At 37.5% G+C, this 19,381-nt stretch overlaps 1 protein-coding gene across 1 annotated transcript in view; it reads right to left on the bottom strand.

The window, feature by feature from the left end:
* PCCA (propionyl-CoA carboxylase subunit alpha) overlaps positions 1-19,381 on the bottom strand; it is a 292,472-nt gene that overhangs the window by 137,894 nt on the left and 135,197 nt on the right. The window contains exons 15-17 of the mRNA XM_055702705.1: positions 19,151-19,219; positions 18,240-18,315; positions 6,663-6,773 (exon numbers count right to left, since the gene is read on the bottom strand). Coding sequence (XP_055558680.1) covers positions 6,663-6,773; positions 18,240-18,315; positions 19,151-19,219 — 256 coding nt within the window. The remainder of the gene's footprint in view (positions 1-6,662; positions 6,774-18,239; positions 18,316-19,150; positions 19,220-19,381) is intronic.

Below are 19,381 nucleotides of genomic sequence, written 5' to 3'. Positions count from 1 at the left end.
GTCAATAATTTGAAACAGGTTAACAACTGATCAACAGTTACATTCACCACTTTACTATCACAAACATGAAAAAAAAATTATCTGCTTCCCCTATTCATCACTATTTGTATTAGTTGTAGCACAGATGTGGCAAGCAGAAAACGAGTCATGACTGCAGTATCCAGTGTGAGATTTCTGGGAGATAATATAAACTGTTAACAAGAACATACCAAAATTAGGTTTTGGTCATTGGCAATAAAGATACAATAGTACCAACAGAACGTCCTTAGCATAACTTTGGAGGCATACATGGGAAACTTGATTAAAGGCTGCTTCCTAAGGATGGCAGTTTACCTTTATTACCCAAGACAGGCTGCTGTCCGTACTGCCTCAGTTCCCTGAACTCCAGTCCAGTCTCCCTTGCCTTTTGGTCTTGCTCTGCTGCTGTGCTCAGCAGAATTTTAAACAATTTTGCAGTTAAACTTTCAATTACATTACTTTATTTGGAAATACACAAATGTTCCAGATAGTGATACCTTTGTTTCACTCCAAGTATTACTTTACTTTAGAAGCTACCCTTCGGGATTTCAATTGGGTGTCTTGAGGTATAAGTTAATATTCACAATCAATAAAGATTTAACAATGCAGCCTTTCACATTCACCATGCAGAAGATCAATCTTAAAAGTAACAAAGCTACCTCTGGTGCATTTATCCAAGCGCTGCCATGACAGGGTGTAAAATAAGTGTAGCAAAGGTTCCCCAGCTTCCAACATGGGAAGTTCTGCCATTGCTCTTTCCTACACTCATCACTGCAGACTCCTGGGCTACACAGAGATTTTGTCTCCACCATAAAATGTGGAGCTGGTGGCTTCCAAATCTCTCTGCATAACCAGGGATACACTTCTGCATTACCACTATCATCACTGAGCTGAATTATATAAGGTGAACATAAAACAGGATTAAATGCTATAAAATTAAGTCACAAGTAAAGGAGTGGAAGCACTGTTGTTCATATTATTTAAAACTAGATCGCACGCATCTATTACTACTAAATGACAGAACCCTGGTTGGAAGGAAGGCAAGGAAAAAGCGTTTTCTCTCATTTCCCTATGTTATGATTGCTTAAATCAATATTATCCCTGTATCCCCCAAGCTGAGTCAAAAAGGTTCATGCAATTACTTTACATAACCACCTTCAAATTAAATTACATAAAAGGTCATTTTTCCCATAACAGTCTCATTTGCATTTTGTCCTAGAAATGTGTTTCCTACTATCAATTACAGGAGGGAAAAAAAAAAAATCAAAATCAAACAAGCCCTGGTTATGTACCCTGGTCTGTTACTTAATAGTTGAAAAGTGACTGTTTTCTGATTGGGAAGAATAAATATTAAAGGAAAAATGGGTAAGAGACAGTGCAATGCGTAATTCAGATCCATATCAACACAGGCATTGTTTATATCATTCCTAGGTTCTGTTCCGGCTCAAATTTTTCCCCAATGGATTTTTAAGTTGACCATTAGAAATGGCATGTACACCAAGTAGACAGAAAACAAAGCTGGATGCTATTAAAGAGTTTAATTTCTTCTGAAGTCCAGCTGGGCTTTGTTCCATCCATGGTAAAAAAACCAGACAATATTGTCTGCACCTGCAATCTCAAACCATTCAGAATAGTGAAGAAGTATGTCTCTCAGAGAGCTTGCAATCACTTACAGGATGGATGCTACCTCTACTATTTTGAATTATAAAGAGATTAGTGACAGACAAGAAATGTTTCTTAGCTTCACCTGTCAGAAAGAAGAAAATCAAACAAGCTGTTAATTCAATTTTTATAATCCAGTAGCTTCATAAAATTAAAACAAAAATTAGATTCCAGTGTGCAGAAGATGAACGGAATCAACACCAATCATCCCCTCCTTTCTAACAGTAACACAGTCAGGAAAAGCTGCATTGCCCCCTCCAGCAAATAACAGAAGTCTCCAGACATATATTTAAGTCATCTCTACAGTCCCAATGTGTTTTCATTCATAACAGAACCATGGAATGACTGAGGTTGAAGGGACCCTGGGAGGTCTTCAGTTTATTCACTGTGCCCCCACTCCCCACCAGGCAACCCCAACATCAAATTCAGACTGGGTTGCTCAAGGGCTTGTGCAGTCAGATCTTGAAAATCTCCATTTTATGACCACCGCCTCTTGGCTCTGCTGCTGTGCAACTCACTGAAGAGCCTAGCCTCATCTTCTTGGGAACCCTCCCGAGAGGTACGAGAAGGCTGCCATTAGGGCCACCCTAAAGCCTTCTTGTTTCCAGGCTAAACAAGCCTGGTTGTCCCAGCCTCTCCTCACAGGTCCTCTGTTCAAATCCCACCGCCATCCTGGTGGCTCTTCGCTAGACTTACTCAAGTTTATTGACATCCTTCTTACATGCGTAAGGGGGTTAAAACAGAGCACAGTATTCCAGAGGTGGTTTATTAAGTGTTAAGCAGAGTAATCATTTCCTCCAGCCCATATAATTATGACAAACACAACGTATCCAAGAGCCTTCACTTCACACACAGCCTTTGGAACCAATACACAATTGCATGAGAGGTGCTTCCTCTTTCTTTCTTTCTGTATTAGAAATCAGTTAACATAAAGGTTTGTCCATCAGAACTGCTGCTCTTCCTCTCCCCCCAAATGAGGTAAACATCCTAGAAGAGAAGTGAATTATTTTTCCCCCTGTGTTTTGGTACGACTTTCGCAATAATCTCTTGGAAAACGCCCCATTTCTCTTTGCGCAGGATGCCTCTCCCAAAGAGGCTGCCCAAGCATTTGAGACATCATTTAATAAACAGGAAGAGTGGACCATTTAAAAAAGGTCTCGATACTGAAACAGTTATCCAGGAAAAGACTGGCTGTGAAACCGACTGAACCACAAAGAATGCTCCAACGAACAGGATACTAACCCAAGGATCCTCAAGTTTAATTTGTTCTTTGTTCAAACACTCCTCTTGGATCTTTGCGAAAAAAGAGATACTTTCTGTGCCTATAAAATAGGGATAATAGATAATATATTGCTTTCTCACCAGTCAGGTTAGGAAGTACAGAAGCATATGGAAGCTGTAGGAGAACAGCTCATCTGGCAATACTCTATCTAGTAGTACGGACTACTCCTGCAAGTTTGGTAAACATTTTTATTCCGTGAGCAAAGTGCTTGGAGCCCACTCTAAGACAGAAGTATCTGTGCCACCTGACCTAATCAGTGTTGCTGCACTTACCCTCAGATCCACACACCTCCCAAAACATGCATGTGTGCTCAGAGCAATAACCCACTCCAGCTGACCCACTGCCAACAGTCATTCTAGTCATCCATCCCTCATATAGACAACAGAGGGGTACGACAGCAGCTGTCTTCCCACACCAATCATATGCAGAGCAAGGTTAATCTCAACACAGCAATATTTTAAAATAACTTGCAATACACAAACTGGTTTTGTTAATGAATGCTTATTTAAAGAAGTGAAGAAAAAGACTTAAAGCCCAATCATGGAAATTACTAAACATTCCCATTCCAGATGTAATTTGAAGTGGGCATCACAGGTTAATGGAAAAGCTGCCAAGGTATTTCTAATAATTAATTTTTTCTTAGCTTATAGTAAAAGCCTTCTAATAAAGGACTTATGAAACCCTTGAATATGAGACTGGAAAACAAAGCATTGCTTATTTTATTCTTCTTAAGAAGGCTAAACTTAACATTTATATTTGAAGAAAAATGCACATAAGAAATGGGTCAGTACTTCATGCAGTCACCAGAAAGAACACAGCCAACATTCATTACTTAATCATCAGTGTAGACCAACAGTGCCAATTGTGTAGTTTACAAAAGAAACATACCAGATTGTGCTCAAGCACTAACATAGCACCTATCTTCATTGAATTTTTTTTTTATTTCTTAAGTTTTCCAAATTTAAAACATTGTTGGTATGGATTCCTACTGTTAAGGGCACATACTTCTAGGTGTTTCCAAAGACACTTTGGCTACACGTTCCTCTTAAATTTTCAGATTATCCCAGACCTTTTTTTACAGCTACATGTCTTTTATAAATAACATTAAGATATATGAAGCTGCTTAATGTTCAAATTCTCCTAGCAAAGTATACCCCAGGTTATTTAGTTGAAAAAGTAGAGGACTTAAATTGCGTAAGTTAATTTGCCTTTGTTTCTCCTGCTGAGCTTCTACCCATCATTTGCCTACCACCCTTGTTCGCCTTCAGTAGTTCCCATTTGAGTCTGTATTTGCAGAAATATTTTTCAGTTTAAAAAACTACCCTCTGATTCAACTCACTGACTTTTTTTTAAGCCAGAAGGTTCTGATCCAGTGCAAACTACATCATTAAAAGGGCTCTCAATTACTTCAGTGAGCTTTGAATCAGTATTCATGAATAAGTATTCTTGACCTGAAATACAAACGCTTTGCAATAATGATATCTGCATGTTTTTATCATTAAGAAGGCTACTGTATGCTTGTATTTGATACATGGAAGAAGACTACTACTTTTCATCCAGCAGGAACAAAGTCTAGTCATTTCACATGCCATTCATTAGTTTCTATGATGAACTGTGACAATGTCTCTTCTTCTGTCTTCTGGTGTCTAGAGTAAAAGCTCATCTTTAAGAATGTGTTAATACAATATTACTCTTTACCTCAGACTGGGACACTAATCAGCCATTTATATGTGTGTATGTGCACACAAATATGTGCATATACTGTTCAAGTCAGATAGCCCAAAACAAATTTCCTGTTATCCTGCAATTTGCTGACCAGCAATTAGTTAACTGATTACATACAGGTTAACATTGCCATACAAAATATTAAAACAAGAATAAAAGAACAAAAGATGAGGGTGCCTTTCCATAGTCAAAAATACAAAGCAAAAAGCAAGGGGTCTCCTGAGTCAGTAAAACTGATCCCAGCTTCTTACAAGTGACCAAGGGACCCAACAGACACATTATCACCAATAAGGGCAGAATGGTTTATGTTTTTGTTGTTCCCAATTGTGTCAGGTGTGGCTGCCTTTTCACCACATGGTATAAACCTATCTAATATCTTACATCCTCACCTTTCTCCCCCATTCCCAGCCACTCACTTTTCACATCTGCTGAAGTTCACCAGATTCCTTCACGAACTATGTCGACCTAAGGACTCTCAAAAAAACTACCCCAACAAAAGCAGTAACAATAAAAAATGCAGGTTTATAGTGGCTTATGGAATTGAATCCACTCAGGAAAGGGCCTAAAAAGTCCCAGAATCATCAAAGAGACAGGACATGGGATTCTGTATTAAAGTGCCAAAAAAGGGAGACAGACCAGCTAATCAGCAGCACTGATCTTTCATGGCAGATCAGAGTACCCTCAAGTCTATGCTGGATGAAAGCCAGCTGAGTTACCTGAAGATTAGTTAAGTACACCTTAGCAAAGACAACAAAGGAACATCTGAGCTTCAACCATCACAAGCTTACTGCCACCCAAGGTGACTAATTCCTGTTGCTGTGGTCTCAGTCAGGAGCCAATAACAAGATGGATGCAGTAATACCACATGTAAGACTGTATCACATAGAGTTGCCAATTACATCATGACAAAGTAGTTCTGGTGCAAAGAATATTCATCCACAAGCTCACACGCTGAGTCCTGAGGTAATAAAAATCTGTTCTGCTCCTTAATGGGACTAGAATTTGGCATGGTGCCAAGCATGTCCAGTGACTGCCAGTCTGTCAGTGTTGTCTTCAAAGTGGGATGATTGTGCCACATTGGACTAATGATGAATGGGGGAGAAAGGAATCTCCATAAAGGACACACGAATGATGAGCTATAAGCATTGTTTGGGTTTTGGTTGGTTGTTTTTTGGGGTTCTTTTTAAATAAGAAAGAAGTTCTGCCTGATGAATGCCAGCTGAGGTGTGAGGCCCGTATGGAAGGACAGAGTCAAGAAAGCATCTGCAGCAGTTCAGCTGAGAGAGGAGACAACCTTTTAAAATTTGATCCTTGTGAAAGGAAATCAATCTACTTGTTTACTTACATTTCTCTACCTACTGTTATGCATTTTAAAAACTGAGTTGTTCAGGACGTTGTAAAGAAACATTTACACTTGTGTTTATGTTAACCTAGTGTACGAGTTAATAATTTCAAGGTGATGCCCATTACTGTGTGTAATGAGCATTAAAGACCAGGTTCCTGAAATCATGTGATAAAATGCCAGATCCTCCAGATAATGCTACAGAATACAAAGGGTCCCAAAAGATGCTGCACAAACTCACTGGAGAAACAACAGTGTTGAGTAAAGAGAAACCCTATCCTCAGTTAACAGTAGAAGTACTGTCTGTAATAAAAGACAAGAGCGTGGTAGAGCTGAATTGATGTTTATTTTATGTATCACCTACAAATTTTTTTTCTTGTCTTTGGATGTACTGCCTTTACTATTTTGTCACTAGGAGTAAGCATTTCACCTTCTTGAAAGTAAAGACAGTAACTGTTTCAATTATATTATACATTATTTTAAAATTTTAATTGCACGCATGTACAGATACATTTGAGGGGGGGGGAAAGTAAAGACTGATTGGGGAACATGTCAGCCTATAAATATAAAGGAATAATCATCAGAAAAACCACCACTCAAGAAAAAAAAGAAATATTCCCAAATGGAACAAACCTTTAAAACCATCAGGATAGATTTCGGGAAGGAATTTAGTGCTGATGTCTCCTTGAACAAAACGTGGATGGATGATCACTTCTCGCAGTAAAGAAATATTGTGAGCCACACCTGAAAACAAAAATATCAATACAAAATCAGGTAAACATATTAATCACACATTACAGTAGGAAACAACTTACAAAAATATAAGCTCTTATGTTTGTGAAATAAATACCTGTTTACAACTTAGAGACCACAATACTGATGCAATCAATGCAGATTTACCAGTTTTGTTCCACTCCTGCCTCAAGGTACCCTCCTTAAACACTTGGTTAAGAAGTAAACATTCCAAATTTTCTCCTCATCAAGACTAATTCAAACACCTAGTTAAGTCAATGACAGCAACCACTACCAAAAGACTTTTGGTTTAGTCCCAGCAGACAGGCAAGACCAGAGGCATCTCCTTGAAATGACAGATTAGTCATGACTGCATGTATCGGCTCAATTCCAATGAACCCTGCTCTACCTTGTCAACCTGCCACCTCATATACACACACTCATGGGGAAGATATGCGCCATGTTAATCCCCAATCACAACAATCAATGAGAGTAAAAAGTTTTATCACTTACATAAAAGTTTATAACTTTTAATCATTTTTAAGTCATAACAGACTCCTGTAAAACTTACAAAACAAAGAAATCTATTCCTTGCTCTGTAAGTACCTTTATCCAACTATGCCTGGCCAATTCTTTTACCAAATGCCCTGTTCACCCTTTAGCACCACTCCATGACTCTGCTAGGCATATAGCCACCCCACCCTAATTTATTTCTTTAATTAAAAATTAATTATCATAGACCCCTTATAGCCACCTTCGTCATCTAATTTCTTTGAATATTATACTTTTTTAAAAAAATTTCTTCATCTCCTTTCATTCCACTTCTCAGCCTGTCTCCTCTCTTTCTTTCTTTCTTTTGTATTTTTCCTTCCCTTCTTTTCACCTTTTTGTACCAAAGAAAGACACTTCTAACAAACATAATCTAAAGCTACACAGCAAAAAAGATGCTGCCACTGTCAGTCCAGTAATTGCACACAAAACAGTAAGTCATCGACCCCTTCCTCATAGATGAGTAAAAGATTAATTTGTTTTCTCAGAGAGGAAAGGAATAAACCATATCCCATTTCCAGCACAGGCTGGAAAAAACATAATCAGGAGTTGGTGTCAGCACAAGATATGTAGTCAGGATAGTTAACACTGGAAAAAAGATTGCCTAGGAAGATATTCTGGAGTCAGTGAAAAGAAGTTTAAAAACCAGTGGAAGAAACATCTATCAGAACGCAGATATAGTTGGTATACCTTAGTACAGACAGTGGGACTAGATGACTTTTTTTATATCCTTCAAGCTTTATTTTTTCTTTGAATTTAACTGGGCTGTGTAACTAAGTCAGTAACTTCATGCCAAACCGAACTTTGCCAGAAGTAGTTGCAGTTTAGCACTGAATACGATGGTCATTAAAACTTATTGCACTGAAACAGTAAATACAAAGAAGTCTTTATAGGAGGTAGGAGAGGAAAGGACAGGTTAAAAAATCCCTGAGGAAAAAAAAGCCCAGACAATTTAAATTATCTTCTGGTTACTGCACTCCAAACAATTTCCAAAGAGAATGTACTTTCTCTTTTGAGAATACCACACAGGTCATTTCTGAAAAGGAAAGCTTAAAATTATGCAGGTAAGAGAAAAACGTCATCTTTATCTCAACTCCATTCTCAATTTTGGAAAGAGATTGTAAAAGAAAATTTGAAGAGCCACAACAGTTCAAACCCAACATGACTACAAACAATATAACTCATAAATATTAGTATTTCTTAGAAGAAGCTAAAATAGACATGCAATTTAGAAGCATAAACTGTAAAGTGCTGGCTGCAGCTGTCGCATCCATTCCAGGTATGGATAAATGAGGACGCTACTACAGGAAAGAGGTTATCCAACCTCAGCTGTGCAGTGTGCACATTCTCACCCTTCAGGAAATACAAAGTAATTCACATTCTTTCCTCCCAGTGTCAGAGGAACAGGCAATTCCAGATCACATTGCATTTGCCAGGTCACATGAACTCTGGTGTTGGATATGCACCATGAAGTATAAAATGCAGAACACATCACAAACCAGTTTATCTTGTAAAAGTTTGATTGTGTACCCATATCTCTTGTAAAGCACAAGATTCTGAAATTCAACTTTAGATATGTTTACTTACAAATTATTATGATTAATACAGTGATGACATGACTCAAAGTTATTTGCACATTTTTTTCTAATACCTCTAGTTTAACATGAATAAGAGTTCATTGGAAACTCAGGTCTCTCAACTGTAAATTAAGCTATTCAGATTTTTTTCCTCTATCAAGATCTCAAAGACACTAGCAGTACAGCAACTGCAAATTGCTTTAGCTACAGAACAAGATTCTTTTGCGCTCCTACTTTCTGTTTTTCCAGTTCAGAAGCATGAATAACATTCTTGTTATTTTATATGCAGACCAGTTCAAACAGTTTCAAAGCTTTTTTCCCCCTACAGTCTGCTGCTGGTGTGAATTTTCAAGCTCTCTGTGTGGCCGTCACTGAAACCACTTTCAACACATGGAGTGAGAGTCAGGCTCAGCCTCACTGAATCATGAAGTCATAGCTTTAAAGAGTAGTTCATGAGCCATTAAGTAGCACATTACACAACCAGTTCAGTGATGACAAGATAAAAATTTGACCGTTTGATTAAAAGAGGACTGTCCTACTTGCTGTCTGTGACCTAGATAGTCATTCATGGACTCTGATTTCATAAACGTTGAATGAAACTCACATTTCATCTCCACTAAACAAAAAATTTTTCAAAAGATCTTACGCTAAATTACTGTAACTTGGAGACAAAGTCTTTCTTTGGCTGCTACAAAATCCCCCCCAAATTTTCCCATTTGAACAGTAAGTTGAAACATCACAGAGATTTTTTTAATCTATTAAGTACAGCTTCAGGAATATAATCAGAAGACAAAGAGGAGCTCTTCAATGCTCCCCGACTTTGAAACCGGGATTTAAACACACTACAATGTGTAACCAGATCATCTCATGTTTTTCTTTCCTAAACTGCCATAAGAACCCTGGTGAGATGATGGCTGATGACAGATGACAGAGCTTGGTGTCTCAACTGACTGCTCCAAAAGACGTGAAATCAAAAAAATACCATGAGTATCTTGATTATTTCCAACTCATGTGCATCAAAAAAATCAGAGGTTTCTGCAATGTTTTAAGCTACACAATTCCTTTAACAAGTTCAATAGAACAGACAAGCCTAGGCGTTTGGGAAGCAATATAACATACATACTTCACATATGCTACTTAACAATTTAATACACAAGTTTCCCTTTAAAGTATCATAAAAGGCTATCTTTATCAGGCCCCATAGACATTATGTGAGCAATGACTGCATGGCTGATCTACTTCTCAAAACTGATTTGATACCTTTAGTGATGTTCCAAATCATGTGGCTTTAAAAAAAAAGTACCAGTGTCTAGAAGTTTTAGATTTGCAATTTAGCATGACCTCTGTCAAAGTTCATAAGGTCTCCATCTGTGTGCGAGTAACTGCCAGGCTGCAGAAATATGGACCCCTAGAGCAGCTTGCTCCTGACTACCTGCTGCTTCCAAAACACTGGCCAGACATTAGCCCCACACTCTCACAGGATCAAACAGAGGCTAACAGGCAGTGCTTATTTCATGCGAAGTTAGACACTAAACTGAAGTATATTGTATTTATGTTGCAGTGGTTTTCAGGGAATTTTTCTTTTTCTTGACCAGGTCTGCAGTCTGCCAGGAACAATATCACATTTGTTAACCTGACAAGCCATGACATTTCCAACAAACAAACAAAATCCTACACTATATCAATTTGTTTCCCCTCCAGAAAACAAAATTTCACTTCAGCATCATTTTTTTACACTGGTAAGACTGATGCAGAACTACAGTTACAGCTATAGGCTTCTTTTCTCTAAGTCAAAATATAATAAAAAATAATCAATGTTCCTTGTATCTCTGTTTATTTCACTTGGCTGTATCCTTCACACAATATTACATCAGTAGAAGCTCAATTTGAGATGTACTACTTGTATTTAAATTTTGACACGCTATTTTCCAGAATATATTTGTAAGAGAGAGGAGCGGCACTTAACTTCTGGAGATCTAATGAAATTCAAAGAATTATATATTTGTATGTTTTATATATAACACACACATATTCCTGAGGTTCAATTAATTTTCCAGTTAAATTGTAGTTATTGCCTAATGAGTACACGAGAACACTAATCACAATGTTCATCATAGCTGATTAGTAACCACTATTTGAAGAAGCCCTCATTAAAAAAAATAAATACAATTATAATCAGAAGAAATTATTCCCCATACTGCCTGTCTCTTTATCTTGCCTCCTTACTCTTAAACTGTTTCCCAAGAAACCACAAAGAAGAAAAAGACAACAAAATTAATTTTATAGAAAACAAAATTTTTATAGCAGGTTTCTGAACAGGATATTACACCACATTTCTACTCACTGAAAATCAGAAATTGGAACGCCGAGGCAAAAAACCATAGGCAATGTTTTCACTATAAATATTTATTGACACTAAACATATTCAGTGTTGATTGGCCTTTTTACAGTATTAAGCTTCTGTCATCTTGACGTCTGCAAACACAAATCTGCATTTATCCATGTAAAGTTAATTGGAGTCCTACATGCCTCTCTGTAGATAAGCAGCTGAATAGACTTAACTTGCTGACAATTTCAAATTGTGCTGAGTGGAAGAGAAAGAACTTTATCTGCATACTTACTGATTGCAAAAACAACGTGTGGAGTACAGTACTAGAGGTTGCTCTTTTTTTAAAAGACAGCAAAGCTAAATTATCACCAATCAATTTAAATGCTGAATAAGAATAAATGCTATGAGGTTTAGGAGGCATCCCAGTTGACTTCTCTAACCAAAAATTAAAAAACATTATTAACCAAGCTCTGCACTGAGCATTATGAAGCACTGATTATGTTACTCTCCACTTAAAACAAGAACATTATCACAGGTTTGCACAGAAAATTCAAAGCCCGTGATTACTGCCCAGCTAGCCTCCATGTCTGCAATTCCAAAAGTTGTCATAATATCCCCTAAAATCCTCCACATTCAACTGTCAAAACTGTCTTTCAAAACTTGTGTTTTGCTTTAATTCACTTCAGAGCAGGCTATCTGCACACAAAGTCCCATCCCAAAAGCGAGAAAGGCTTTTTTAGCTTTGTAATTTCAATACACAAACATTCACATAAAGTTCTCACACAGGATCAGCACATCACTGACCCTCAGAGCTGAACATGTATTTCAATTAAAACATTAATTCTTTCAGATATTGAAGTCTGTAGCTCACAGAAGTCATAGACCAGGATAAAGTGGGAAAAGAAGGGGGAGAGGAAAGCAGATAATACATGCTGATATGCTACTGTAAAAAACATTAGCTCAAACTGAAACTAAGTTTTGTACTGCATGCACTCCTGAACCTTTTAATAAGATTTAAGCAGTCCATTATTTATGGTGCTAGCAAACACGTATGACTGAATGAGTAGAATAATTGGAAGCAGAAGTTAAGCAACCATTGTCAGGAAGATGTGGAAAAAATGGAGGGCCATCCCGCCATCACCCTCTCCTCAGCCACCCCTTTACACTGAAGAAGGGCAACAGAACACCAGGACAACATCATAGATAAGGGCTAGGAGTAACAGCATTTCTCTTTCAATGCCTCCTCAGCCTGGCACACTGCATTTCTTGTAGTTTTTCACTGCCACAACTCTCTTTTTCTTAATAAAAAAATAAAAAATAAAAAAACAAACAAAACTCCTCTGACAAACAAAGGACTTTATTTTGTTTCCCTTCTCCTGCACCAATAATATCGCCTCCCTCTTTTACCTGATCAGCCAGTACTCCAGTTGCCCTTCCCTCTTTCTCCTTCATAGCGCAGTAGCCTATAGCCCTTCCTAAACTACACCCCACATAACTTCCCACTGACAAGCTGCCATTCCCACTGCCTCCCCTGGGACTAACTTAAGGAAAAAAGGAGAGGAGAAACAGGAGTAGAATCATCCTTCACACCAGCATCTATGGTCTAAGCTGATGTTACCAAGCATCCTGCAATGGTCCCTTCTAGTGGTTTTGAATTAAGTCTGTTGCTTTGCCTCCTCCAATTTCCATTTCCACACTGACACACTTGGGAACCTGCTGGTCGCTGTTGCAAAGGTTCCAAGAACACAAAGACTCTTGCAGAACTCCCAGCCCGTTACCCATGCTAGGCAAAGGGGAGAATCCGCAGTTCAGTTGTCCAACCTGTTGCAGCACTTTTTTAAAGCACAACCAGGAAAAAAAAAACCCTGTTTCCTTCTTTTTTAAGAACAGACACTATATGCTTTTTTTTTTCCAGGAAAACTGGTTTACACACTAATACTGGTTTGTTTGCAATACCAATGAATGCACGTGCATATCTGTATGGGATCACAATACAGGAGAGTATAAAACCTACAAGTATCACTGCCATTGAGCAGTATCTTTTAAGTTAAAAGACAAAATAATTCAGCAATTGTTTGGATTTAATTCAAGTTTATTGTAACAACCTTTGTACCTGAAAATTAATGTCTTTGAAACATGATAAAATACTAAAATTAAAGAGGGTTTTTTGTTGGGTGCTTTTTAGTGTGTTTATAGTCACAAAAACTCAAGACTACAGTTTCTGCTGCCACTGTTCTGGCAGGTCTCCATTCATATCAGAGCGTTAACTTCCATATTCCCATTCCCCTCAAATATTCACCACAGCTATTTACCACTTTTCCATTTTCTATTCTATACTTGCTCTTTCACCCCATGCTGGAAGATTCCTTCCGACAGCTGGTGGCCCTCTTATTTCCCCCTTGTTTCTAGTCCTCCTTGCTCTATCTGCTGCTTACTCTTTCCTCATATGCTCCTTTTTCCATTTTTCTTTCTCCCAAATGGTCTAATGTTCCTCTACCCCTGCGACAAGCAGAATCTCAACAGAGAACAGCTGACTTTACACAAAGACTATTAACTTCATGTTACTGGTTTATATTTAAATCAGCTGGGAATATAAAAAGCTAACAGATATCAAAGGAAAGATTACAGATGCACTCAAGGATATGAGCTACCTGCCCAATCAGACCTCTGCTGAACTGATAATCGGTTCTACTTGCCGCATAAATAATGTCCATTTATTTTACTTAAATTGGTAAAGAGAATTTTCATACATAAACTTTCGAGAACTTCACACTGAGTTTTATATAGGCCTTTAAATGAACAGATTATCCAGCCTCATAAATTACATGACAAACATGTGCTAAAATCTTAGAAAAACTGAGAAGAGGGAAATCACACCACACTATGTTTACACATACAGTAGACTCATTGGAAGGTATTCTTTCAATACACTATTTCTGTTGTTCAAATTAAACAGAAAAAATAAACCCTTAAATTTCTGAAAAGTGGCATAAAACAAATGAAAGATGAACCACTAATGACAATACATGTTCACAGAAAACAATTCATGCCTCATCCCAATAAGCAACAGTGCCTCTACACGACTGACATCTTCAACTTTCCAGTATTCACAAATTCTCCAGTAACTACTGGATAGTACTGAAAGTATATCTGCTTGAGACAAATCTGGGTTAGATCCTGACCTTTAATCACCCCCAAACCTGTAATGAAAGACCCAGAGATAAAAATGTTACTGAATTAGATCCTTCCTTATTCAGAAGCCTCAGCTGAGATTTTGAGTTCAGACCAGTTCTCAATGGAGAAGTCTGCTCCTATCAGAGTAATTTAGACTGTGAAGGACCACAAGAGATCATTTAATCCAATGCACCACTCAAAGAAGTGCTATCCTAGACTTTCACCTTCTCCCACTAACAATGGACATATTACACAGGAAATAAGATGCAGATTACATTCCCACAACTACAATGAATGTATCTTAAGTTAGTCATGTTGTTAGCATCTACCAAGCAGATTGCAGAATTTTTTATTTCAGTGTGTGCAAGAGGTCAGCCTGTAAAAAAACAGTAAGGTAACAGGCCTTTTCAGAACACAGCATTGTTGCAAATATCACAATTTGATTTATTCAGCATTTATAATCAAGATACTGCTATTACAGTCACTATATGATGCAGTCTTGGTTGCTTAAAATATGATTTACTCAAGTTTTGCCTAAGTCTGCTTTATTTGATTTTTTTTTTAAATTTAATTCATTTAATTTCCTTCGTGATGTTGTCAGGCAGATTCAACTGGGAAGGACAGCTGAATCATGGATTCAAGGCCAGGTATTATTTAGTCCTAGAAAACAAGTCAGTAAAGACTGTAGTCTGGGGACTTGTTCCCTGTAAGCGGAATGGAGCTAAAAGGGAATGGGGTAATTCCTGGATATCCTAAAGCCACTGCAGTAGAAACGGAACGTCTGCTCATACAGCAAGTAGACAAGGAGCAGCAGAAAAAGTATTTGCACTTCTGACTGTCAGCATGCCTCAGCCCAGACTGGACGAGTCACCTCCTGGAGGGTGAGTGTGCCCCTTCAGCCCCTGGATTCTCTGCTGGGACTGCCATGAATGACATTATATGGTGGCATTTGTTTCCAAGAGGACATCTGTCTTCTACGAACTAGATATAGACCACTGATTTCATGCAGGTCAGCAAGCAACCATCAAAATATTAGTGACTGAAAGTCCTTACCAACTTCTACTTGCTTTGAACTGGTGACACAGAAGTGATGGGAAAGACTCCATCTTCCATTAGCAGTCCCAAAGCTACCCATTAGATGGTCCTCGACCTGTTACCCAGTCACCCCATCCCATTCCCTCCCTATGTGACTGAATGAGCATTTTTATTTACAGAAATGTTGCAATTCTTGGGAGTTTAAATTTAATTTCTCACAGTGTATATTACCAGTACAATTCACACTGACTTCAGCCAGTATTGCTTAGCCAAAATGCTTTGTAGCTTAGAAAAGACTTGCTACTTACAGGAAAAAACCCACCATCTCAAACACAAAGCAAACATAAAAGCTGCTTCCATTGGGGGTGGGGGAGGCTGTGTTCAGGAAGAGGAATACGGAGTGCACTATTCGGGGAGACTGTGATCTCTAAAGAGTTATGTAGAGGCTCTCTGTTCAAATATAAAACCAAGTAACTTCAAAACTACGTAAAAAAATATTCTGTGTCTTCTACTACTAACAACTATGGAGAAGACTTCACATGAGGCACTTCTGCATATGATCAAGGTGGTTTACTGTTGTTTTACATAGCAGCCAACATTTTAAAGGGAAAGTATACACAATCATTTTAGAAATAAATGCATGCAATTGCTTTTACTGTTCTGATGTTTTATTATTTTTGTCCATTTAAATACAAATATATTACTACTCCATCACCTGTTAAGCCTACTTGAACTTAGAGACAACTGCTCTGAACAAGGAGATAATGCACGTCAGTGCAGTCCAGATCATTACAGACAGGGCAGTTTGTAGAAACTGTTTCTACAGTTTCTACAAACTGCCCTATCAAGAATCATTCACACTAGGCAAGAGAAGAGATATTTTAATGTCCATGAGTTCTATTTTAAATAAACCCTGAGAAGAAAATACCATTTTTTTTAAAACCACACAGAAATCCTGTTGGTTTTCAAATGGAACCACTGGCTATCACAACTGAATATGTGTTCTGGAAATTCATCTACTTTTGAAACTTGTGGTAAATTAAAATTTGTCCTTTGTAATACTTCAAAAAACAAACAAAAAAAATGCACTGCCTCCTGTAGTTCATATATTACCTCTCTCATTGTTTTTAATAAAGAGATTTTTCACAGGTAGAAATACTACAGAGATTTCAGGTATGAACACTTAAAGGTATACATGCATACTAATAAAAGACTGTAAAAACCACGAAGAATGCAAATTAGTGTTTTTCAGATATAAGGTGTCATATCCTTTGCAGGTCTTTATGTGTCTGTGGAACTGTTATTAGGTACATATGCATCTGTGTACAACACCTAAGAACAATCAGGTTCCACTCCACATTGTAGCACAGAGCAAAAGACGATGTCCAACACAATTCCAATATTCTCATTAAATATAATTCTTCTAACATAATTTGCTGTTAATTCAACTGACTGAATCCAGAGCCTGCCTCCATTCAAAACAACAACAAAACCCATCAACAAATTCCATCTCACATCAGTCTAGCTACAGCGGTATACATTTTTCTCTCATAAATTTACTCAGCTGTTATACAGCAGGGGTTTACATCAGCACATTGTACTGAAATTGTCTAATGGCTCAAGTTGCACCAGCATAAATCCACTTTAAAGTTAGTGGTTCATTTACAATGGCAAATCCTACCACCTATCTAGCTACACTCTGGTAGAGGGATGCTTGTTCTCCCTTAGACAGATAAATCTCTGAGTCTGACACAGCATCTGTAGTATTCAGCAGACAGCATTAAAGCTAAACCAAGTTTTACAGAAACACTCTTGATTGTCTACTGTATGAGTTCTCTCCTGCTCCTCCTCCCAGCCATTCAGGGGAGGAATTAAATAAGCGTTCCAAGTCTTCCTCCCATCTGAAACCATGGGACAACCTGTCCAGCAACCAAAACAAGGAACAAAGACAGCAAATCTTTCAACAGTTGCTTTCCCACCTATTCTGGTTCTTCAAGTGTATTACCTCGTAATGAAAAAAAAAAACCTCTACCAAAGACTCACACAGTTAAGGGGTAAAACAAAGATTTTTGCCACATTACAGTTCCCTTCTCTAATCGCCTCCATGAAAACAATGGATAAGAAATCCAATTTTCCCCCCTTCTATCCTGAGTTGTCCTTCCTATTTTTCATAAGACACAGAGGAAATATAAACATTTCTCCCACACAAACCATGACTTCCCTCTCTAAAACTTAAAAGGAGTTAAAGTGGTCATGACTGATTCACCCCTGCTGTTTGGAAAGGCTGAAAAGACTGCTTCTCCTAGGCAGTCGGTTAGCAAAAGCTGAAACACATTCTGATCATTAGCCTACATCTGTATTTGCCTCACACCTAAACAATTACCTTGAAAGAAAGAAAAAAAATACGTATACAATCAAATACTGCATCGTGATGTTATCTAACCACAATCAATGTACTAAACTGCTATAAAATGGCAAGTACTTTAAATTTTTTACAGTGCAGTGGCTTTTTTTTCCCCTCTACAACATAATAAACAAATTAAATGCTACCATTCTGTGAAAACTCTTTATGAGTTTAAGGAAATTATTTAAATATTTATTCTCATAACATTCAAGCAAAAACAACCGAGAAAAAAATGAAGCCTCTTTAGATTTGATGTATCTTCTCAGCTTAATTAACACAAGTTTTTCCTGTTTTAATTTGCACTTAAGAAGCAGGAACTTTACTCAATTTGCTAATTACTACATTTTCAAGCTGTTTTCTTGAAATAGATGGCAGTCTATCACACTGGGAACCCAAATTTCTGTAGTTACCTCGAATTACGTAATTGTCCAAAGCCTCTTCCATTCTTTTCAGTGCTTCAGCTCTATTAGAGCCATAGGTAATAAGCTGAAAAAGAAAAAAAAAAAGGTATTTAAGTCACATACAAATGAGATAATATTTGTCTTTAGGATTTAAATTAGCATTTTAAATTAAAATGGTTTGTAGAACTTCTGCAGTCACAAAAGTATTTCCCACACATTTCTGTATCTGTGCTTGAGGCTGTCTGAAAACTAAGATCTCTTAACCCATTCAATGAAAGAATGGCCAATCACTTTTCCTTCATAAAATTTAAAGCATCTAAACAAGCTTTCTCTTCTTCTTTAGGTACGCAGAAAATTACAGGAGAGGGTAGGTATCTCCCGACTCCTAATGCCCAACCAACTTTTAAGATCTGTGTGAATTTTTTTCGACAACTGAACTCTGACTGTAATGTCATATTTTAATTTTACCGTATGTTACTGATGAATAAGAACTAATACTAAGAGACATTATCAACAGTTTCTTCCATTGCTTCTTTTTAGAAGATAGAATTATTGAAATTTTTGTTCTGGCTAGGTTACATTAAAAAGAGATAAACTGACAGCACCTAAGTCTGAAAGTAACGGCTACTGTTTAAATCAGAATCCTTTTAATAATCAGAAATGGCAGGACAACTAATTACCAATTAATTTTTGTTTAGAAGTGACACTGAATTTCCTCTATTCCACATCTTCCTTCACTTTTTTCATATTCCTTTGAGGCATGTTATGCCTAGCACCTTTAAAACACTGATTTGCCAATCCTTTAATGTACTTTCCCTCCTTTAGGAGATCATGTATAGAATTAGTGTTTCATACCTTTAGAATACTGGAGGTGGGGGCGGGGGGGGGGGGGGGGGGGTAAGAATAAATCATTAACTCACTTTTGAGATCATAGGATCATAATAAATGCTAATATCACTTCCTTGTTGTATGCCACTGTCAACACGTACCTTTAAAAAATAAGAAGTAAAAATAATTATACATTGGAAAGAAAAAAAAACAACTTTCAACATGAGGATCAAATCTACCCCACAGGCTTAAAACTAACACCCATGAAGCTTATTGCGTATACTTTTTCCCCTTGAAGATTTGTTTTCAGAGAAGCTGGGAGG

The sequence above is a fragment of the Falco cherrug genome, chromosome 2, assembly GCF_023634085.1.
Source record: "Falco cherrug isolate bFalChe1 chromosome 2, bFalChe1.pri, whole genome shotgun sequence".
Classification (NCBI taxonomy): Eukaryota; Metazoa; Chordata; class Aves; order Falconiformes; family Falconidae; genus Falco; species Falco cherrug.
This window is presented reverse-complemented; position numbering and strand designations above follow the sequence as displayed.